Source organism: Microtus ochrogaster, linkage group LG1, assembly GCF_000317375.1.
Source record: "Microtus ochrogaster isolate Prairie Vole_2 linkage group LG1, MicOch1.0, whole genome shotgun sequence".
Classification (NCBI taxonomy): domain Eukaryota; kingdom Metazoa; phylum Chordata; class Mammalia; order Rodentia; family Cricetidae; genus Microtus; species Microtus ochrogaster.
Genome location: NC_022027.1, coordinates 30,390,138 through 30,413,591, shown reverse-complemented (window position 1 = coordinate 30,413,591; position 23,454 = coordinate 30,390,138). Strand labels below are relative to the sequence as shown.

Sequence of the window (23,454 nt, the reverse complement as noted above, 5' to 3'; positions counted from 1 at the left end):
CTTTATAGACGTCTAAAATGTTTGATGTTTTAAACCCTAGGTGAACATCCTAAAATATAAATATTCCATACAGCTTCTTAGTTGCCCATATTTTTTTAATCTGCTTGAACTATGTTTCACAAGTCAGGTTTCATTAGGGAACAATACAAGTTGGGAGTGAGGAGAGCAGACAGATGGGGTTACGTCTGCTTTCCTCCTCCTGCTCCAAGTTGGGCAACTCAGTGTGAAGAATTTACTGAGAAGTCTGGATTTCCCCATCACTACCATCACACACCTCTCCCTCCCTGGGGGGCGGGGGGAGGCAGAAAGCCATCACAGACACGGCCATGTGCCGTCCTGGTGTTCAGCCCCTCGGTCCAGCTGACTGTCTAGCTCAATGCTGCCAAGACTGCTTGGAAAGCACCAAAAATGGGAAAGATGGATAAAAACAGGGCAAATTTCTGCATGTGTGCACGGTTTGTGGGCATGCATGAGTATGCATGTGTGTATTAGCAAATATGTAGGTGCATGTGCATGTGTGCGTGTGTGCATGCAGAGGCCACAGCATGGCAGTGGCTATCTTCCTTGGCTGTTCTCTACCATATGTCCTGAGGTTGGGTCTCTCAATGAAGCAGAGTTTGGCTATGTCCTTCCATCTTGCTCTGTGGATCCCTGGACTCTGGATTACACACGAGCCACATTTTATATGGCTGGCTTTTAAATGAGCACTGCAGATCTGAACAGTGATCCTCAGGCTTGTACAGCCAAGTGGTCACCCCCGGTCCATTTGTTTTAAGACAGAAAAGCTTACTAGGCTACCGAGATGGCTCAAAGGGCATTTGCTGTCAAGCCTGACAGATTGTGTTTGATTCCTGAGACCCATAAAGTGGAGCTAGAGAACCAACTTCTGTAAGTCATTCTCTGACCTCCACATGCATGCATGTGCCCCCCAAGCCTACATACACACAATAAGTAAATAGATAAATTTTAAATATGAAAAAAATGTACCGATATTCATGAACAATGAAGCTGACCTACCACTGTCAAAAACAGATGACTCCCTTGAGAGATTTGGGATAGAGTTTACTTTGTAAGCTCCAGATTTCTACCACGGTCACCAGGCTATTCCCTTTCTATGTTTACGTTCTGTTTTGAAATGTAAATTTCTCTGAGCAAACATTTGGAATCTGTGATGCTCTCTCTTAACTCTGTTCCGTGATGGTTCTCTTTGCGTGTTCTCTATGACACCAGGCACCACCACCTTATTGATGCACTGAAAAGTGTGTGTCTGTGGAAATGCCTTGTGAGTGCATGTGCCATGTTCTTTGTGTCTGTGCCTTCAGCCCCTCCATCCTGCAGCCACTTGTCATGAGAAGGTTGTAAGTGTCCGAAAAGACCCCAGCGAATCTCTCGGCATGACCGTTGGAGGGGGATCATCACACGGGGAATGGGACTTGCCTATCTATGTCATCAGTGTTGAGCCCGGAGGAATCATAAGCAGAGATGGAAGAATAAAAACAGGTACAAAATGAAGAGGATGGAGGTGCTGGGGTGGTAGAGCCTGGGGAGGAGTTAGTAGCTTGCTGGGTTAGCTAACTGCTCTCTCACAGTCAAGGGGACCATGTGAGAGAGAACTGGCCATATGGCTGTGCCTCTTTGACTAGGATGAGCATGATGTAGTCCAGGCCCACTCCTCTTCGTGCATGTGCGTGGGTGTGAGGCATCTTTGCTGGGAAAGCTAGACTTCCTAGACTTTCTGGGCTGGACAGGCAATGGACTATACCATGAGCCAAGTTCCTTCTAAGGCATGATTTCGTTCCATACATTCTAACTGTTTCTTTGCCTTTAGTGAAACTGATTCGTGAATTGTGCCATTTTGTGGGCTAAATGGGATACACTAGTTGATAGATGTTGGTTCTGTAGCATAACTAAATACCATTGGAGAGACCTGCTCACTGGTGAGAAGGGAGCCTCTGTTAGCTGCTCCTGTTCTGAGTTTCTCTACATGAAGGGAGGTATCCAGTTTACCTCTGCAGGGATGTGTTCTTAAATAACACTGTTCAAGCACATGGAGAGGTTGCCTAGGTAGAAGAATTGTGCTTTTGAAGAGCTCATATTTAAGACCAAAAAAAAAAAGTTTCTCAAGTACAGTCACACTGCCTGATGAGCTGGGGTGGGGTGGGGAGTAACCTGGTACAGGGCTTAGTCAGACGATCAAAGGATGCTTCTTTTTGGGTCATCAAGCATCCCAGGCCATCATCACTTGTCATTTTACTTCTGTCTTTAATTATTCTGTATGAAAAAAAGATGATGTCTAAAAGGTACCGCCCAAAAAAGTAAACAGGAGATAAATAGCAAGATGGGAAGATACCTTTCAATATATCTCTTGCTGTTCAGCAATCACCTGGGCGGAGAATTATGAGGCCCGATGAGAAGTGACTTAATGAGAGAACATGTAACAGGTGACATACGGGGGGGCATGTGACATATAGGGGCAGTTTGGCACAAAGCAGGAACTTAGCTACTGCTAGCTCTGCACAACACAGAGAAGCAGGGACTAGAAACGGTACCCGCTTTTTATCTCTGCAAAAGCTCAGGTCCAGGCCTATTCTTTGTCTGCTGTGGGCTCTTGGGCCAGACACTAACGCCTGTTCAGTCCCTGTTTGTTGGTAGCATCCCGGATGCCAGGCTCCTGCGAAGGCCCTGGATTCTGTGTCAACTGCTCTTACTGTGTGCTCAAGAAAACAGGAAATTAGGAATAAAACTGTAGGCTGTCTTTGGCTAAGAAGCCACAAAGCTAGCTCACGTAGGGTGACAGATGAACACTGATAGGTAGTAGAGACTCTCAGCAAGACATCCCCGCGTGCTTTGTTGACCATTAGCTAGGGTGAGAGTCAGCCTCAGATCTCTCTGAGCTCGAGTGACACACACCTTCCCACACCCGGCCCACACGCCCCGTCAGACTCTGCCCTTTCACATCCTCACTGAGGATGCTTCTGCTTCTCTGGCCTCAGGTGACATTTTATTGAATGTGAATGGGATTGAGCTCACAGAGGTCAGCCGGACAGAGGCTGTTGCCATACTGAAGAGCACCTCCTCCTCAGTGGTACTCAAAGTCTTGGAAGTCAAGGAACAGGAGCCCCAGGAAGACTGCAGCCCAGAAGCCCTGGACTCCAACCACAACGTGACCCCACCTGGTGACTGGTCCCCATCCTGGGTCATGTGGCTGGAATTACCACAGTGAGTGTCAAATGTTATACCCCTATGGATGCTATTTCTCAAACCACTCTCTCACTGTCTTGGGCTGATTCATGGGCACGAACATCTTGCTAATAAGACCCAGTTTTGTCTGTGGGGCTGTTTGAACCAATTCTGTCAGCTGTTGGCCAATGAAAATCCATATAGAAATCTTAGGGTGGGTGTAAAAGTCTAGATGTTTTCTTTGAGGAGTTTGCAGAGTTACCTGGTGGCTCGTGTAACAAGGAGTTCAGCTGACTGACAGACACTTAGTCTGTGTCCATACTCAAAAGCTGAGCCCTGCTCAGGTCAAGTTTCATCCTTGCACAGAGATGACCGGGAGCTGCACACTGGCTGTGGCCTCACTCAGGCTGCGAGAGGCTGAGCACTGTGGCTTCAGTCAAGGATCTAGTACTTAGGGATTTTCCTCAGAGCATCTTTCTCCTGTGATTCTCCTGGAAAGTTCTTTAGGAAGCAACAGGACTGCCATTTTATGGAGGTACAACTGGATCCTTGCAACGAACCATAAAATTACCTGAGCCAATGACTTCAGAGGATTTGGAGAGAGCCCCACAAAATGGCTAGGCACATGAACTGTGACTATTCAAAGGATAGATTAAATTTGATGTTTGCTTCCCTGGACGAGAGCAAAAATCCACTGATCCTTAGATTGTTGCCTCTAAATGTGCAGCTTGAGTTAAAAATGGTGTCACTGATACTGGATATGCCAGAATAAGATGAAGTAGCAAAAGCAGGCAGAGTATTTGGTTTTGAAACATTTTCTTTAAGGCAGAGATAGCTTGTATTGATTTAGCAGCCTCAAACACAAACTTTAACAGTTTTCTTTGGAGTCTCCATAAGTTGATACATTACTTTTTAAATCGGTAGGTCTTTCAAAGTCCTTAGAAAGTAGAACACTGAGCATTGAGACCATTCAGATATTTTACAACTGAACCTAAGTAGGAGACTGTTATATTGAGTGAATTATATATGTATATAGAGCGTATGGGGCCTTGGCAACTGTTCACTCTGCTGTTGTAGCATAAAGGCAGCCTAGACCACCAGACCATTCATGAATGAAAGCCTGTGGGCTTGGCTGTAGTTCGATGCCCTTGGCTTAGATATCAATGTACTCACTCAAACACAATGGTGGCCTGTGAGCTCTTATGTCCCAAAGTTTTATAAAACTTAAAAAGAAATGCAAGAATTGATTTTGGGCATCACAATACTGCGTCATCAATGTCCACTGCCGGTGCGAACAGGTCAAACCACACATTTGTGAAGCCAGGTGGCAGGTTGGGTGGCTGTCACACTATTGTGTCACTTTTGTTCCCTGGGGTGGCGCCTGGATAATCAGGGTCGAGCTAGTGAAAACAATGCTATCTCATTCCCTTCCCTCCACATGAGCCCTGACCTTTCGCTTAGTTCGAGAGAACTGTCCTGCTGTTTCAGCTCTTCAGGGCCTCATGATACCTGCTGTCATTTTTCCTGAGAGTTTCATCTGTTTCCTTGTTTTCTTCGCTTGTTTTCATGAGCTCTCCCTCTCCCCAGTGTTCAGTCACATGGCTGTTCCTTTGGGACCACTTCATTCTGTTTTCACCCCTACGTTCTGTAAACTACCCTTTTCTCAGAGTATCATCTTTGGTTTTCTCCTTCTGTCCTCCCTCTATCCTCCACTCTTTTTGAAACAGAGCCTTGGTATGCAGCCCAGGCTGGCCTCAAACTTACAGTGCCCATCTCTGCCTTCCAAGTATTGGAAATGTTGCCATGCCTGGCACCATCTTAGAAATCTCTTCCTCTGCGTTGAGCTCTTGCTCATTGCAAAGAGCAATTGCTGCATAGGTGTTTTAAATCATAGTGCTACAATTAACTATCAATTTCATATTCTACAGAATTCTATATTCTACATTCATTTGTGTAACATTTTTCTAATGAGTGGCTTTATTTATTTATTTATTTATTTATTTATTTATTTTCTGCCACCTCTCCCCACCTGCTTTCTTGGGTAGCATTAACGCAGTTGGTTCAAAAATCTTCGGGTGAAATAATTTTCTCGGAGCAGCTGTCTGCTGAAGGCAGACAGGATCAGAGCCATATTCTAGGTACTAGATCTGTTTGGTACACGGTTTGTGTATTCTCCTAAACCAACTGAGGTCAGCCTGGCAGGCTACCCACAACACCCTGCCATCCTCAGGCTCCTCCTTCCCACACGGGTATCTGCTTGAGTTCTCATTGTTTTGCACACGCCTGGCTTCTCCATCAAGCTGAACTTGGGGAAACCCGCCTGCCCACTTCCGATGTGGTTAGAGCAGGCCTTCCATGTGGTTTTGTGGTTCTTCTCCTGCTATCACATCCTCTCAGCCAAATTTCCTCATTGGTGCCCTTTGCCAGCTCTGCTTCATTCGTGGTAACTCTTACTTCTGCTTAAGATGAACTGCTCTTCCGCTTCCAGGTTTCCTAGTTGATTTGGTAGTGAACTTTAATGCACAAAGGGAACTTTATTCTGCAAGATTGAAATCTGATACGATATACAAACTTAACTACACTGGCATTTTTCAGGCCTCAGTCCCTGTCTTGCTGCTGTCCTAGGCACTATGGTACTTTTGAGGTTTATGAACTCCAGTGGTATGGCTTCAGTTTGCATGGGGTGCAGGGTGGGGATCCACTCACACCTATAATATTGAGTGCTCAGAGCCTCAAGAAACCTAGCTTTTCTCCCTACCAACACAACAGCTTTGTCTTACGTCTCTAGTCATTTGAGTAAGTGATGTGGAGTAAGCGATTCCCAACCACACCTCGGCAAAATTCATTTTTCTTGAATTGTTATACTAAGATTACAAATAACCTTTTAAAATACATGCACAGAAACATTACAAATACATTTTACCTTTTACTCAAAAAAGCTTGAGGACAAATATTTGTCCTAATATGCAATCTTGCCAGTTACCTAAGGTCCTCCCCCAGGGAAGAGGCCTGTGTCAGAGATGCAGAACAACACAGAATAGGCACGTGAGTGAAGGGGAATTCTCACTTACTTAGCTGCTGGGGAGGCTAGAGCAACCTTCACCGTGGGTTTGTTGGTTCTTCACTTACTTCATTCACAGGCTGGCATGGCCTGTGTGGAACTCGTGGGTGTCAGACTTGGGCAATGGCAAAGAGCGAGGGTGATAAAGACGCAGATAGCAGCGTGTTATTAGTAGTGCACTGTGGAGAGCCCTGCTCCAGACACTCTGCCAGCTATGCAAACTATCAGCTGTCATTCAACAGGAGGAGATGCGGAGAACACCGATGACATTTTACTTTGTTGGCTCTCAGGGCCCACATTCACATCTGGAAGTCTTTCAAAGCATGCTCTCATCTGGACCAGCATGATAGAAATATGCATTAACACACTTGCTAAGAATTTAACCCTTTCCTCTCCTGAAGTCCCTAACATATTTTAACCAGGACTGTCAATAATGAATTGTTAGGAAACAGGCATCAATATTTTTCCTAGCTAAGAACTTCTGAGACTTTCGTCATGAGACTTTCGTCCACTGTGCTGGTCCATCTAAGCCAGGCAGTCTAACAGTAGCCATGGAGCAATTGATGCTTATGAGCCCTGAACAAGATCCAGGGCCAGGGCCCCTTCTGAGAGCTTCACTTGGTCTCTGCACACTTCAGTGCACATGAGAATCACAGGCTCTTGACTCAGGAAACTAAGGCTCAGAGCAGTCAGATGACGGGCTCACACTGCATGGCAGAGCCACAAGCTGAGTCCGTTCTTGACTTAGTCTGTGATTTTAATCACGATGGTTAAGTTGGAAGCATCCTTGAGAATGCTAAGCCTATATTTAGCTTTAGTAATTTGTCTTGTTCTTTGTTTTCTATCATAAAACAGTTCTGGAGAAGCTTCAATGCTGCTTGCCACTTTAGGGAGGCTACGATTTCTAGTAATTTCCCTTACCACTTTTCCTGTGTAAGTGTGAAGTTCCATTAGTCAAAGGTAAAATGGCCACATCATTTCATGAATAAAATTATTTTTAAAAATTTATTAAACACCTACCTATATTTAATATACAAAATGATGCATTTTAATGTTAACCATAATGGTGGACCTTTCAAAAGAAATAAAAACTGTCTCATATTTCTGAAGTTCTGGAACAGACTAATAAAATAATAAGTCCCTTATGTGCTAGGAAAAGCCACTCATAGACTTCAGAATCGAGAGGACAAGACGATATCACAATAAAGGAATCTATTATTACGAAAGTAAAAACTAAAGCTACCATAAACACTCAGCGGACCGTTTACTAAGAGCCCCATTTGAGCAGATGGTTTTTTTTGTTTGTTTTTTTAATCCCACTGGTTGAATAGGCTCCTTGCCTAGGTACCTAAGTGCCCCTGAAGAGACACTTCATTCATGGCCCGAGCATAGAGCAGGAGGGTAGTGGAGGCAGGAACAACAGTCAACACAGGGGCCCTGATGCAGGCACAAAGCCGACCAGACCCAGAAGTTAGCCACATAAAGCAGCTCTACATTATACCCAGAGGTGAAATTCATGGTAATGTTTACAAGTAAGTTAGGGCAAAAAGTTAAAATATCTAGATAGGGCTAAAAATTTTATAAAAAATAATGGAAACTGGTTACACGCTCAATTTTCTGTACACAAAGTTTCATCTATTTTTTCCTCTCTCAAACTCAGCTATCATTGTTTTTCTTCTATAAAAATATTAATTTACGGACTTAGTGTACTTGGTGTATTTGTGATTCCAATTTAAAAACAATGACGAAAACTGTTTTTAAAAAAAAGTCATAGGCGGGCGATGGTGGCGCACGCCTTTAATCCCAGTACTCGGGAGGCAAAGGTAGGCGGATCTCTGTGAGTTTGAGACCAGCCTGGTCTACAGAGCTACAGAGCCACAGAGAAACCCTGTCTCGAAAACCTAAAAAAAAAGAAAAAAAAGTCATAGGTCAAATTAAGATCAAAGTATTCAAAATTGTTAATTCTCTTTGGCTAAGATAATGCAATAATCCAAAGTATGGTTAACAAATTCATGATCCATGAATTTAACACCATGGTGGGAAAAAACTTTACAATTCAACCCAGCTTGATCGATGGATTTATTTTACATTGTGAGGCTAAGCTTTCATTTTGGCTTTTTAAGAGACAATGCCATCTTTGTCTTAGTATCCCTCTGACTTAAAACCACACAAAGCAGTGTTTCAAATGCTTTATTGATTAAATTGGTATAGAAGGAAGGTTTGCAGAAAATTTAAGATTTATGTGTATAAGTGTTGCCTTAGGGTTTTCTATTGCTGTGAAGAGACATCATGACCACAGCAATTCTTCTAAAGAAAATATTTAATTGGGGTGTCTAACTTACAGCTGCAGAGAGTCCATTGTTATCATGACAGGGAACATGGCTGTGTGCAGGCAGATGTGGTACTGGAGCTGAGAGGGCTACATTTGGCAGGCAACAGAAAGTCACACACAGGGAAGCTTGAGCAAAATAAACCTCCAAGCCCATCCTCACAGCGCCGCATCTCCAACAAGCCACACCTTTAATAGTGCCACTCCCTTTGGGCCATTTTCTTTCATACCACCACAAGCGTTTTGTCTGCCATGCCTGGTGTCTACGGAGGTCAGAGGAGTGTTATTTGTATCCCCTGGAACAGTAGTTACAGACAATTGTGAGCCATCATGTGGGTGCTAGGAACTGAATTTGTGTCCTCTGGAGGAGCAGCCAGTGATCCTAACTGCAGAGCCATCACTCCAGCTCCAAGCCTTTGTGTCTTGAAAACTTCTCATGCTCAATTCATTCAATGGAGTTGAGTTCTCTGTGAGCCTAACCATAACCTCACCGGGAAAAATGACCAAAGCCCTTGCCATTCCTTATGCCAAATCTTTCTCAGTTAAGCCTAAATTAAGAGAATGAGCTCAGAGTAGGAAAAAAGCTCACATTTACATCCAAAGGCTAATGTCACTTAATCTCAAAGGTCACTGATCAAAACCAGCTGCCAGGTTTCCCAGTGGGGAATGAAGTAATGCAAAGAAAAAAAAGGTCTTCAGTTCCAATTATCTAGCCTGACACTAAAAGATTTTAACATAGTGAGCTCTTGCTGCTACACAAAGGCAAATACTCAACATAGTTTAATGGAAAGTAAAAGGCTAGCATATGGGTACCTTCTAGCTCCAGGAGGACAAGGATTTTGCATATTCAGTGATATTCCCCAATGCCAAGTGCATGGTATACTCAAAACATCTAAAAGCGGACCCAAAGCTGATGCCTTCTGCACTATGAAGAGTCTAAGAAAACAAACACACTTGTAATTTAATATTAGGTTGAAAACTTTAATAATTTTAGATAGTTGTATTTATAGATGATCAACATAAAATATTTGGACATTCAAATAAGGCCCACAGAACACTCATTTGAAAAAACAAAACACAATGGTCCAAAGAATGTGATGCATTAGTTTTTGAGATTTCTCTATATACCTATTTATATGTTTTAAGTAGTTATGACCAGAAGATGTGATCATACTTTTGGAATCACCTAATTACTATTTTTCTACCAAAAAAACAAAAAACAAACAAAAAAAAATGGGCACATACCTACCAACAGTGATTCTCAACCTATAGGTCACAACCCCACAACAAATCTCTATCTCCAAAAACATTGGCACTACAATTAACAATAGTAGCAAAATCACAATTATGAAGTAGCAATGAAAACGATTTTATGGCTGAGGGTCACCACAACATGAGGAACTGTATTAAAGGGGTCACAACATTAGGAAGATTGAGACCCACTGCCCACCAAGGTGGGAATGTGTGATGCTTTTCCTGTCATCAAATGAACAGGAACTTAACAGTGTGATATCTAGAAGACCACTGCTCTTACAGGATGCATATGCTACTGACTGAAGGCTGTGAAATAAGTACTTAACAGTAAAAGTTTTCACTAAGTAAAATTCATTTAAAGTTTGTTATTTCAATGAAAGAAAATGTTGTACATGATGCTAATGCATACAAAACAAAAATGGGCTTGTTTTATTTCAAATGAAAGCAACAGCATGAAAAAGGTTCCATTAGTCAGGGTTCTCTAGGTGAACAGAAGTGATATACAGATATATAGATTTAGTGGAATGTCTACTCCAACAAAATCTGTCTACCAATGGAAGGTCCAAGAAGACAGCAGTTGCTCAGTCCTGAGGTTGGGTATCTCAGCTGGTCTTCAGTATAGGCTAGAATCCCAAATAATTGGGCTCTAGTGTCAGTGAAGGAATGGACATGGGACGTGCCAGCAAGAGAGAGCGAGAGCAAGCTTCCCTCCTCCATGTCCTTTATACAGGCTGCAGCAGAAGGTGCGGCCCAAAATAAAGGTAGATCTTTCCACCTCAAAAAATGGATTAAAAGTGAGTCTTTCCACGCAAGGCAGTGGTGGTGCATACCTTTTTTCCGAACACTTGGAAGGCAGAAACAGGAGGATCTCTGTGAGCATAAGGCCAGTCTGGTCTATAGAGGAAGTTCCAGCCAAAGATATTATACAGAGAAACCCTCTCTCCAAAAAAAGAAAAAAAAAATGGATCTTCCCACTTCAAATGATTTAATTAAAGAAAAAAAAATTCCTGACAGATATACCCAGCCACTTGAGTTTATTCCAGATACAGTCAAGTTGCAACCAAAAATAGCCATCACGGTTGTTAAATGATGAGGTAGGCCAGAAACCAGTATAATGACCAAACTTCATTGCTTAACATTTCACAAGATCATTTTTATTGATTATCAAAAAGCAAATGAGTATTTTAAGGTACAGTCTATAAACAATAAATCTTCATTTCTACCAACATAAAAATGCTATCTTCCAGTCAAAGCAGTTCCTAGACCATACACATGTGGTAGACACACCTCTCTACTCTAACACAGCAGTTTGTACTTGGCTCTAACAGCCACAACTATCCTAGTTGAGATTCTACTGATTCTTAGGCCAGCTGTAGTCTTCCTTGCTCCAGCTCACTTTGTAATTTCCACTTCAGTTTATGCCTTGATTTTACTCCTACCACAACTGTTCAACCCTTTCTGCCTCACTTTCTGCTCATTTTATGTCTACAGTCTTCTTTGTTTATGTGAGAATAAACCAGTACTTTCCAAGGGTCAAGAGAAGGTCTAAACTTAATGAGGTTCATTAGCATTAAGTTAAAATTATTTTCATTGTGATTATTTCATTGCAAACAATTAATTCAAAGAAAGTTTGCCTTAGGAATTATGTAAACCCACAAGTATATAAAAATTATATTCCCTCAGTATGCTGCACTTTGGCTTATCATTGGAAGTATCGAGGCATACTTATGGCTCATATAAATCCATGCATTATGGTGTCCTTGGCCAATACATAACTATCTTCCTCAGCAAAGACACAATGACGAAGTATTTCTGTTCAAAGGGTGTTCAGCTATGGAAAAGAGATCAAATACAAAAGCTAAGAGCATGAAAAATTACTGTCATTTCTGAGGGAGACATATACAGGTACTATTTCACTTATTAAAAATGTTCAAAAAATGAATGAGAAATGAAGTTATAACTAATAAACTCAACTGTATACACTAATTCTATCCTATTTCAGGTACTTATATAACTGTAAAGATGTGACCCTAAGGAGGAACACAGCAGGAAGTCTGGGCTTCTGCATTGTAGGAGGTTATGAAGAATACAATGGGAACAAACCATTTTTTATCAAATCCATTGTGGAAGGAACACCAGCATACAACGATGGAAGGATCAGGTAATAATTATTTAGCAAAAATAATATTCAAGTGTTTTGTTTTCTACATGTAAAAACTTGGCCCCACTGGAAAGAAAGCACACTATTTACTAAATTTACTATTAGTATTCACTATGCATTCATGAAGAGTAAGAAATTAAAACATGACCATGCCAGTTAGATTCAAGAAATTCAAAATTGTGCTGGGCAGTGGGCGCACGCCTTTAATCCCAGCAGTTGGGAAGCAGAGGCACGCAGATTTCTGAGAATTCGAGGCCAGCCTGGTCTACAAAGCGAGTTTCAGGTCAACCAGGGCGGTTACACAGAGAAACCTTATCTCAAAAAATTCAAAGTAAAAATTTACAACTGGCCTTGGTCCCATATTGCAATTCCCTGTACTACTACATCCTCTAATGCAAGTTGAATGGAGCCTGGAGAATTTAAGTGAAGAAGGGAAAGATCTAATTAGAATTAAAATGGACAAATACCAGCAAACAAACACTAGGACCACCCGAGTCCACTATAAGTAACTTCAACCATAAAGTATTTTGACCACAATCCTGTTTCTCTTTTAGATGTGGTGACATTCTTCTCGCTGTCAATGGTAGGAGTACGTCAGGAATGATACACGCTTGCTTGGCAAGGACACTCAAAGAACTTAAAGGAAGAATTACTCTCACTATTGCTTCTTGGCCTGGTACTTTTTTATAAAATCAATGATGGATCTTAGAAAACAGAAAAAAGATCACAAATAGGCTTCGTAAAACTGTATTTATCTTGTCAATTTTTATATTTAAAGATTATAAAAAAAATGCCGGGAAAAGTATGATATTATGAAAACAAGTTACACCTCGGAAAACGTTTTCAAAAATAAAAGCTGATGTTTTTATTTAGTACGGAGGATCTCATCACTCCAAACCTCAAGTTTATATTTTTCTATTCAATAAAAATCTAAAATGGTTTCTATGACACAATTCAAATCAATTAAAAATATGATATATGTGGAGTTCAAAAGGAGAGCACATTACAGGCATTTAAATTTAATGGCAGAGAATTTGAAATGAGAAATAAATCTTTTCTAAAGGAGAGCTGTCCTCCTCCCTGAGCTCTAAGTTATTCTTTCACACACCAAGTCCTAGCCACCACCACTGCTGTTCTGCATTCCCTCCTGCGCTGAGTCCATATTTTAAGCTTGGATTTTTGGTTTTACTAAGAAATAACTGACCTAACACTACTGTCATTGAGCTTATTTTTAGTCTTAACACGGTAATGGTATAAAAAAACACCCTACATGCTACTCCACCAATGAACCCTGGAAAACACGTTGCCAGCAGCCAAACCACCTGACGCTGGCTCGAACAGATGGCCATGGAATGGTCCAGTGCTGTGCTAGTCACAACCGTCTACATGTGCCTGTTGGAAAGTACACAAGTTACATCACACGGGCCACCCAAATGCCTCCTACCATCTATGACTTTAGCTATAAAATGGCCCGTTTAGTTACCATGGACCCAAATTTAGAAGACCGAAAACCTGCTTTCAAAAACTGATATGAAGAATGCACCCAAGTTCTTGAGACACAGGAGCAGTAAGATGAAGAGCGGTCTTTGCAGCACCTCTTCTGCAACAGTACGCCAGTAACTAGAAAGCTAGTCAAGGTGAGTCCTTGACCTACATACTGTCTGCACACAGCCAACCTGAGCTCTAAATCCCCTGCTGACTCATTCACATGACTTCCTTGGATATAAAGTCATTTCTGTCTTTTATTCTTTAAATATTACAAGACAAAGATTTTTAACTTAACACAAAAATGCAGATTTTTATTTTGGAAAAGAAAAAATTAACGTTTCATTCTAACAGAACAAGATTAAAGGTATATTTCTTAAACATTATCCAGAAAAATAAGGAGATTTATAGCATCTATTTCTGGGACTGACAAACACAAAAGGTGGAGCCTATTCAGCAGGGGCAGCTTCAGCACTCTCCTGTTCAGGGACGGGCTCACTCCCAGCCTCTTTTCCTTCTTTGCTTCTTTTAGATTTTTTGTGCTTGTGTCTCCTGTGACTGTCCCCTTCTTCACTTTCATGGCGACGTCTACTGTTACTACAAGAAAAGGAATTGTGTTTAACAAGGCTTAAGTAACAAAGTCAATCTGGTCTAAACAAGCCTGGATTTAGGTTAAACCTATTTGTTTTCTGATGTACATATTTTGGAGAGTCATATGAGATTTTACACCAATTGTTATGGAGTTATCTTCACCCCCACACTATCCCAGACTCCTAGCCCATTCTGAAAGTCTTTATGAATTAGAAACTGAAGAAACAGGAAATACTATTTTGTAAGATGAAATGTTCAGATACAATGAACATTGAAATCAATTCTAATATTGTTTTAGAACTGCAGGCCCCAATTTTTTTCTGTAAACTAAACATTACTTTAATATTAATTATAAAGAAAGACTGACTCATATGCCCAAATTCCTCTCTATCAAAGAAATAATATAAAACAAAGGGAAAACCATTTTAATTTTTGTCTGACTGATAAAGAAATGCAACCTTGTTATATTTAAAAATCGCTGCTGACGCCCAGAAAGAAGAACTATAACAGACTGCTATTGGTACATTAGCTAGGAACAGTCTCATCTATCACTGGGCTATTGAAAATATTTTCATTTCTTAAAGAGACACTCGCGCTGTGCCCTTCCCCACCCCCAGACCAAAGTGGGTCAAACCTGCGAGAGGACTTGTGTCTGGTTTCCTCCTTCTCTCTGTGACGTCGCTCTCTGTGTCGTTCTTCTTTTTCCCGACTAGCTCGATGGCGCTCATAGCCTCTTTCTGCATACTCCCTGTATCTGTACCGCTCCTCATCACTGCAATGGAGTGGAAACAAAGTCAGGACTACTAACTGAGTTGAGTGCAAAAGGAAGAGCTTCCGAAGCCTAACAGAGGCCTGAACGCTAACTTCTCATGTTGGAAGACAAATATTTCCTAGACTGAGCAGCAAATCAGAAACACATCTCACTTAAAACAACACACTAGAAAAATGCCCATTTGAGCCAGGCGGCAGCGGCACACACCTTAAATCCCAGCACTTGGGAAGGCAGAGACAGGTGGATCTCTGTGAGTTCGAGGCCAGCTGGTCTACAGAGCTATTTTTCCAGGACAGCTAGGACTATTAGAAAAAGAAACCCTGTCTCGAAAAAAAGGAAAAAAGAAAAATCTGACCATTTGTTCTATCTGCTCTGTGCTATCACAGTTTTAATGACAGGTTCCATATTGGAATGTTTTTTTCTGGGGAAAAAAAGAATGAGACCTGCAGTTGATTTAAATTTTAATCAGCAGGTTTTTCTTTTTACTCCCATTTTATAATTAAATGTATTTATGTATCTGAGATATCTACAGAAAATCTAATTTGCAAAACACAGGCCATGTGGTAAAGATTCTAAGAATGTATGGTTCACAATGGCTTCCACAGGAGAAGGCAGAAAGATAAAATTTTTTCAAGTGTTTGATTTTTATAAGAAATAGCGTAGCTTTCATCCTGTACAGAATAACACACATGAAGATTTTAAAACATTTTTATAAAAACCTGTCTTAATGTACACATATCCATATGTACATGTATGAGCACACCCCGTATGTGTTTCCCCAAGAAGCATGTCATTGATAGGCAGTGCAGAGTGCCAGGATATCCATGAGCGCCCAGCACATTCTGCCTTTGCCACTTCTAATGCTCGTTCCTGACACCTCAGTTTTCTTATTTATAACTGACAATCTTTTTCAAAGTTTCTATAAAACCGACAATAATATTTATCAAGAGTAGGCAATTAATAAATGGAGTTTGGGGGCCTAAGAAGATGGCTCAGTGGGTAAAGGCACTTGCTGCTAAGCCTGACAGCTTAAGTTTGATCCCCAGGTTCCATACTTTAGAATAATTGAAATGACTCCAAATTGTCCTCTGACCTGAGCGTGTGTGTGTGCACACACAGCATAATAAATAAAATTCTTCAATGACTTTAGGACCTAATTTTTCAGGAGGAGACCTTCCTACCAAGGGTACTGGGCCTCTAATAATCTCTCTCCAAGGCAAACCAAAGCAGCACAGACAAATGAACATTACAATTAATTCCATCAACAAATGAGGTTTCTCTGAACGACTCAATGCGGCTACATAAGAGTAATGAAGGCCAGTTATTTCACAGTTTTGTCATGTGTAGCCCTCCTTTGCCCTAAAGCAAAATTCTTGCTGGCTTTGGGGCCTTTAGGTTCCATAGGCAGTCATATGACGGGAGCCTAAGAGAACAGACTGCCGGCGTGTTTCCGAGTGAGAACAGCACCTCCTCCTCCACCCCTTTCTGATAGGTGCTGCAGTGCAAAGGTTCCTCCAGGCCTGGAACTCATTAGAGCACATGTCAAACAGCCTACAGCACCCAGCCTTCTTTCTGGTCTACAATTAAACTGCCTTAAAAACAGATGTGAAAACTGGTCTCTCGTTTTCAAAACAATGACCCTGTAATTTGTAATGCAACACATACTATAAACATTTTGTTTTAGAGCACTTTTGTCAGTCTTTAGAAACAAATAGCTTTTACTTCCCATGTATATTCCCTGGGTTTTTCCTAGGACAATTCAGAACACAGAATTCCTCTACCTTTTGCCTTTCTGGCCTTAAGCTTTTATTCCTATGTAAGCAGAACTAGATGAAAACATGGTTTAATCAACGTTTTCCAGTTTAGCAATTCAGTAGACCCTGAACATGTGTGTGTGATGCAAGAATAGTCTTCCTACGCATTTCTGCACTAAGCTCCTTAACTATGGCACGCATATTTTATAGATGTGCTATGTAGCAGAAACCAGTCAGCTTCCTGAAAACTACTGCCCTTGAACTTAAACAGAATCATGCACTTAACTGCTATGGCTAATAGTGTATGTTCCACTTATATGTACGTACCTTGCCACTCTTTACCTATTTGACCAATAAAATTGTATTAAATATGCACTATGTGTAAGTCATGAGGAAACTGATTTTTCCCATTCTTTGTCATATACTCTTACACTAAGAAAACCAGTCCTAATCAGCTTAACAGCAGTATTAAGTTTAATCTGTAAAAACAATGTATGAATATTTATGTATCTTCAGGATATAGCACCGTTTCTGGCTTAGAACAAGGCTCAAAATGTCAATCACATGAATCAAAGAATGAATTTTTAAAAATCAACTGCATAGAAAGAAAAAGGAAGAAAGTTAACATATGTTTTTTTCAAAAAAGTAATTTTAAGAGAATAAAAAATTTTAAATGACACCACAGCCACATCTGCAGCAGCTAACATGGCTCTTCCATCTCCACATCTGCAGCAGCTGGCAAGGCTCCACTGTTACCTCAATCTCCATGCTGCTTATGGTAATGGGAAGCCTCAAGAAAGAAATGAGTATATGTCAAGGGGTTTTTCTACCCACACCTTGAGCATTCTTTCCCCAATGAACTGGAATTTACTTCCTGACAACAAATCAAAGTGCAAAGTATAATGAAGTGTGTCCAACACCCTCACAGGAACACACCTGTTGAAAACGCTGGGGGTGGGGCTGTGATCCCGCTCTCGCTCCCTCTCGCGGGTGCGCTCTCTGTCTCTGTCCCGGTCTCTGTCTCTGTCCCGGTCTCTGTCTCTCTCTCGGTCTCTCTCTCGGTCTTTCTCTCTTCGCGCATAATAGTCCCACTGCTTGGTGGTGTCCACAAGGCTAGGCCATGAGGGAGCGGAACTGGTAAGATGGGGGAAGGCAACTAAAGGAAAAAACACATTAAGATCGAAGGTTATGGCACTTGGTCTGACACTATTTACTGGGCAAGAAATTCCCCAATATCAAAGCTGAAACCAAAAGACACTAGAACATCGTTGAACTATTAAGGAGAAACTGAAATAAAGAATTATGTTTTAAAGACTCTGAGTGAACACCTGCCTACAGCATGCCCAAAGCAATGGGTTCAATACCTACATCTACAAAAAACAAGAACAACAAAAAACACATTTTAACAATAAAACAAAGACATTTATAAACAAACAACAAAAAATAAAGCAAAGCAAAACCTATTATCCAAGACAATGAAGGAAAATTATTTTAGAAAGGAGACCTAAAATGAAAATAGTTGAGCAAATAAACTATATATTCCTTTTAAGAATAAAATGATGAACCTCAATAAGTTACACGAGAAAAACTAAAACATATTATCATCTCTGCATTAAGAATAGAGTTCATGCATCATTTAAATATTATTAAATAACCATCACAAAAATGGGAATAAACAATAGCAAAAAACAAAACAAGTAAATCATAGTTGATTCTGGAAATCATGGAATGGGATGGAAGCAGCAATACATCAAGCATCTCCATAATCATAATTTAAAACAACACTAATTTCATCAGTTACAAGACAGAGTTTGTTGATTTTTTACTTTTAAAAATCTATATTCTGGGGGCTGGAGAGATGGTTTAGTGGTTAAGAGCACTGGCTGCTCTTCCAGAGGACCTGGGTTCAGTTCCCAGCACCCATATGGTAGCTCATAACTATCACTCCAGTTCCAGGATGCCCCCTTCTGATATCCATGAGTGCACTGTATACACATGCCACGTAGATATACATATAAGCATCCATATACTTAAGTCTTTTGTAAAAGTCTGAACACATGACATAAAAACACATGGGAAAGGATTGCAGGGGTGGGGTGGGGGTGGGGGAAGGGGGATGGTTTCCTGAAGTTGAAGGGATAAGAGCACTGGCTCTTCCAGAGGACCCAAGTTTGATTCCCAGCAACTGCATGGCAACTCCCAACCATCTATACTCCAGTGCCTGGGAATCTGATTCCTCTTCTGGTTTACACAGGCACCAAGGATGCTCATGGTACAGACAAACTTGCAGGCAAAACACCCATACTCACAAAATAAAGTTTACACATTTTTAAAGAAGAGAAATTGGGCCTATTGAAGTTTTAGGTCGTAAGGAGCATGTTCTCCAGGAGGATTGTGGGTCATACGTCTTCTACTTTCACTCATCTCTGTCCTCGTCATCAGGCTAATCATTTGGTTCATTACACAATTCACACAAGGCTTAATTAAGAGTCATGAATTTGTCTAAGTTATGGATGGAAACCTCTAAATCTGTGAGCCAAAATAAAAAAAAAAAAGATAAGAAACACTTGTCTCTTAGTATTCCTGTAATATTAAGACTTTTTTTTTTTTTTTTTTTTTTGGATTTTCGAGACAGGGTTTCTCTGTGGCTTTGGAGCCTGTCCTGGAACTAGCTCTGTAGACCAGGCTGGTCTCGAACTCACAGAGATCCGCCTGCCTCTGCCTCCCGAGTGCTGGGATTAAAGGCGTGTGCCACCACCGCCCGGCTTATATTAAGACTTTTGAACTAAGTTTCACTTCATAAGGAGTCTTCAAATCACACCTAGAAAAGTTATGTTGTTCAGGGGTATAAGAATGAATTATAAATTCTAAAGTAAAAAAATAGAGGTAAAAGAGAACCGCAAAGAAGTCTTATTTGTTGTCTTTACTGGTGCTCGCTTCGGCAGCACATATACTAAAATTGTTGTCTTTACTGTAAAGCTTCATCGTGTGGCTAAGGGAAACCTCTTCCTCTCCTTTACTAAGTTTTACAGTTGGCTTTCTAATTAAAGGCTTGTCTCTGGGAGGAGAGCTGAGCAAGGAAGGAAGTATAGAGGAGGCGCTTGCTTCCTTACAATAGAAATATATAAAAATGTTCTACAGGCTAGGTCAGTAACCTCAAAAAGGACTTTCAGATATGGTCTAGTGTTTAATCTGTACTGAAGCAAACACATAGGGGACAGAGTGACAAAAAACACCCAACGCCATTAAAAAAAAAGGTAAAACCAAAGGAACTCAATGAGCAGTGCTTATCAAATGCTTACATATTAGCAATATCATGCTAAATCTGACTTCCAGCTTCGTTTACATAAGGAAAAGATTTAGGTTTAATTCATCTAAGGTTACCTAAAATAAGCCGAACCCAAGGCAAACCATAGAGCCTATGCTTCAACAATTCTTACTGCTTCAGTGGTAGAGAAAAGGGAGGGCACTTGTAACCTGCTGGAGATGGTGGTGATTATAAAAATGAGAACTAACACTGGAACCTTGGTAAAGAACAGGGCAAGGAGCTTCAAGGTAATCCCACAGCCTTAGGGGAATGCTTTACTTTTGTCAGTTTAAGTTCTGAAGACCTCTGAAGGGCTTATGACTATAGAGAGGGCAAAGCAAGATCCCAAACAGTGTGACTAGAAGAACACAGTCATGCACTACCCTTGGGGGTCTGAGAAACAAGAGTAGCTAATAAAATTTGGACCTGACACACCCTGTAAGAGCTTGGTAAAGGTCCAGAAGCAAAGATTCTAGCACAGAAATACCTTTGAAAGCCATTAAAATTTCTTCTACCTTAAATGGAGGAAAGAGAATAGGCATCATAATGTCTACCTCTGGATTACTTCCATAGGAGAGACTGATAACAACATGCTACTCTGAAACACTGGTCAGGATGACGCCAAGGTACAGGCAACCAAGAAGCCACATAGCTAAGAAAAAGCTCTCTGTCGCCTTGCATTTGCCCACAGGCCAGAAATCAAATCCACAAAAGTTCAGGTATATCTCTTGTTCTCTTTACTAGAAAGAATGAAAACTGATTACTGGAGACTATTAGTTTGGAGATCTACCACTAGCTCCTTTATTAACTAATGACTTTATTTCATTATCCTTTCAGTAGTAGGGATTGAACCCAGGTCCTTGTTGACTGAGGCTGCTCGTTCGTTCCCAGCCACCCATACCCGAAATAATCACACAGAAATTACATTATTTGCAATACTGTTTGGCCAATAGTTTAAGTGTATTTCTAGCTAGCTGTTAAATTAACCTATTTTTATTATTTCGTATTTTAAACCACAAGGCTCATGGTTTACCGGCAAGGTTCCAGCGGGTGGCTCATGTCTTTCTCCTCTGGCAGCTACAAGGCGTCTCTCTGACTCTGCCTACCCTCGCTGTATATCTTTTCCAGACTGGCTATACTCTTGTTAAGCCACTGGCCGAAAGCAGTCTCTTTATTAACCAATGGCAATAAAACACATTCATAGCATACAGAGGGGAATCCACATCAGGTACTCATCCATGCTGGCCAAGCATTCATCATGGAAGTCAGTCTGTTAGCTAGTGGGTGAACCCTAATTAAAGGGTCACTTACAGGAGCATGGATGGGGATTATTTATAGGCCAGAGGCAAGTAAGTGGACAATTCACCAATGGCTATAAATGCCACAGAAGAAAATGCCTCTCCCTCTCTGAGCCACCACTACTGGCTACATACATATCCTGAGGTTATTACAGGCACCACAGTTGCTGAGTTCATGTAAGAGTGTAATGGCTGTCATATATGGAAGACAGACACTGCTTTACAACATTCCACCCTATCTTCTCTGATGTTGTCTGAAGCTTGCAGGACTGATGGACATTGGGCAGTTTGGGGTCTCTCATTTATTGTCTTTGTTACAGGTGCCATATAAGCCAGACTCTTCTACGCCTCTGTTTCTTTTGTGCTACACAAGTGATACAGGATAGAGTATGATTTTCTCTTCCTATCTGCCTTTGGGAGGGTGCTTCACCTAAGAACTGTGTACGGCTTTTTTTTTCCCACCCATCTACATGCTCAACAGCTTCTACTTGTTCCCTGCCCAAGAAGGCAGAATAACTATCCTTTCTTGGCACCCTGGAAGTCCATAATTTCCTCACAATAAATAGGCAGAAGAAGGCATTTTCAAATGTAAATCTAGCAACTTTAAAACTGCATAAAATTAACAGAAGTCTCATAGCCTTGTGGCAAACACTCATACTCCATAACACTATACAGAGGTACATTTGGTTTTACTGAGCTTCAAACAATGCTGCTTTTTTTTTTTTAAATAAATTGAAAGTTTGTGTCAATCTTACATGATAGAGCAACCCATATACCAAGCAACAGTGAAATCTTAACTCTCTTCAATTCTACGAAAACTGGGCAAAGTAAGAAAGTAAAAATCAATTTGAAGACAACAAAAACAGGGTTGTGATGCTAAAGATTGATCTCAACAAAGTTTAATGCAAGGCACAGACAGAAGCTGCAGCAAGCTGTCTACAAGGCTAAGAGAGCCAATGAATGCTGGCTGCACTAACCAAAAAAACTTTCAGTCTAGAGCAGTCTTCTCGAGAAGATACCATTTAGAGCTTTTACAGCCAAAGACAAATCAAAGACTAGCTGCAAAGGCTATAGTAGCCTCTAACTTTACGTTGAATTCAATGTCCATTTCCCATTCACCAAGTTCTAGAGCTCTCCAATGCTCTGAGAATGCAGTAAGGCCTGGGTGGCAGCACACTGTCCACAACCTAGCTAATTATTTTAAGTCCACTACCAAGACCGACTACTCAGAAAGAAAACAAAAACAAAAACCAACCTCCTTGAAAAATACTTCTGCTCAATGAAAATGCATCCAGTCACTCAAGAGCACAGATGGAAATGCGGGGTGCAATTCATGTTGTTTTCATATCTGCAACCTGTGCTCAAGAGTAATCTGGTATATATACAGATTTAACTCCTTCAACTAATACTTCTTACTCTGTAAACATGTTTCCATTTCTTTACCAATATGTACTTTACTGATTCCCAGTGGATCTGAGTGGTGAGTAACTTACCATTGCCGTATGGAAACGCCCGTGCAGAACGGCTGTCATAACCAGAGGAATGGCCACTGTGGAGGAAAGAAGTATCTTTATATCTGATGCAATTAAGTACTCAATCTTAATAGTTCAATAAAACGAAGACAGCAAAACAACAAAATTTAACCTTTAAACAATCTGCTACAGAGTCTTGATATTTCTTAATATGACAACATAGACTTTTTCACCTCAAAACATCAAGGACCCAGAAGTTACTTGGTACTACTTAGCATAACTTATACAATCAATTTCAGCTTTCTCAGTAAGATAGAGGGAAAGTTTGAGGTTAACAGAATGTTTGAGGTTTAAAACTTAATCTTAAAAAAATTAGTTTTAATGCCTATAAGTTGGTTATAAACCAATCGATAGTATTTTAAATGGACATTTTGATTGAGAAACAAGTATGTGTTCAACAAGAACTTAACCAAATCCTGGGGCTGGAGAGATGGCTCAGCTGTTAATAGCACTGGCTGCTATTCCAAGGAGCCACGTTTAATTCCCAGCACCCACATGGCAGCTCACAACAGTGTGTAACTCCAGTTCCAGAGGATCTGACACCCTCACACCAATGTACATAAAATAAAATAAAATAAAATAAAATTGTTTAAAAAAGAAAAGAAAATCCTCACCTTTCACAATTTGCTCTCTGGAGTGGCACTTTGAAACCACTGGGATGCTTTGATGCCACTCATGAGACCAACTGTCCTGCTTTTACATAATTTGACTATTAGTTTTTAGAGTATCT

At 40.8% G+C, this 23,454-nt stretch overlaps 2 protein-coding genes across 8 annotated transcripts in view; one reads left to right on the top strand and one right to left on the bottom strand.

The window, feature by feature from the left end:
- The window catches only part of Lnx1 (ligand of numb-protein X 1), an 84,932-nt gene extending 72,046 nt beyond the window's left edge, over positions 1–12,886 (top strand). The window contains exons 7-10 of the mRNA XM_005359348.3: positions 1,323–1,500; positions 2,994–3,219; positions 11,827–11,985; positions 12,540–12,886. Of these exons, the coding sequence (XP_005359405.1) occupies positions 1,323–1,500; positions 2,994–3,219; positions 11,827–11,985; positions 12,540–12,675 (699 nt within the window). The 3' untranslated portion in view covers positions 12,676–12,886. The remainder of the gene's footprint in view (positions 1–1,322; positions 1,501–2,993; positions 3,220–11,826; positions 11,986–12,539) is intronic.
- Positions 12,887–13,755: 869 nt separating this feature from the next.
- Fip1l1 (factor interacting with PAPOLA and CPSF1) overlaps positions 13,756–23,454 on the bottom strand; it is a 60,108-nt gene continuing 50,409 nt past the window's right edge. For all 7 annotated transcript variants that reach the window (XM_013350784.2, XM_005359350.3, XM_026785004.1 and 4 more), the window contains 4 exons: positions 22,686–22,741; positions 17,524–17,743; positions 14,696–14,833; positions 13,756–14,067 (listed from right to left, as the gene is read on the bottom strand). In XM_013350784.2, the coding sequence (XP_013206238.1) occupies positions 13,920–14,067; positions 14,696–14,833; positions 17,524–17,743; positions 22,686–22,741 (562 nt within the window). In that variant the 3' untranslated portion in view covers positions 13,756–13,919. The remainder of the gene's footprint in view (positions 14,068–14,695; positions 14,834–17,523; positions 17,744–22,685; positions 22,742–23,454) is intronic.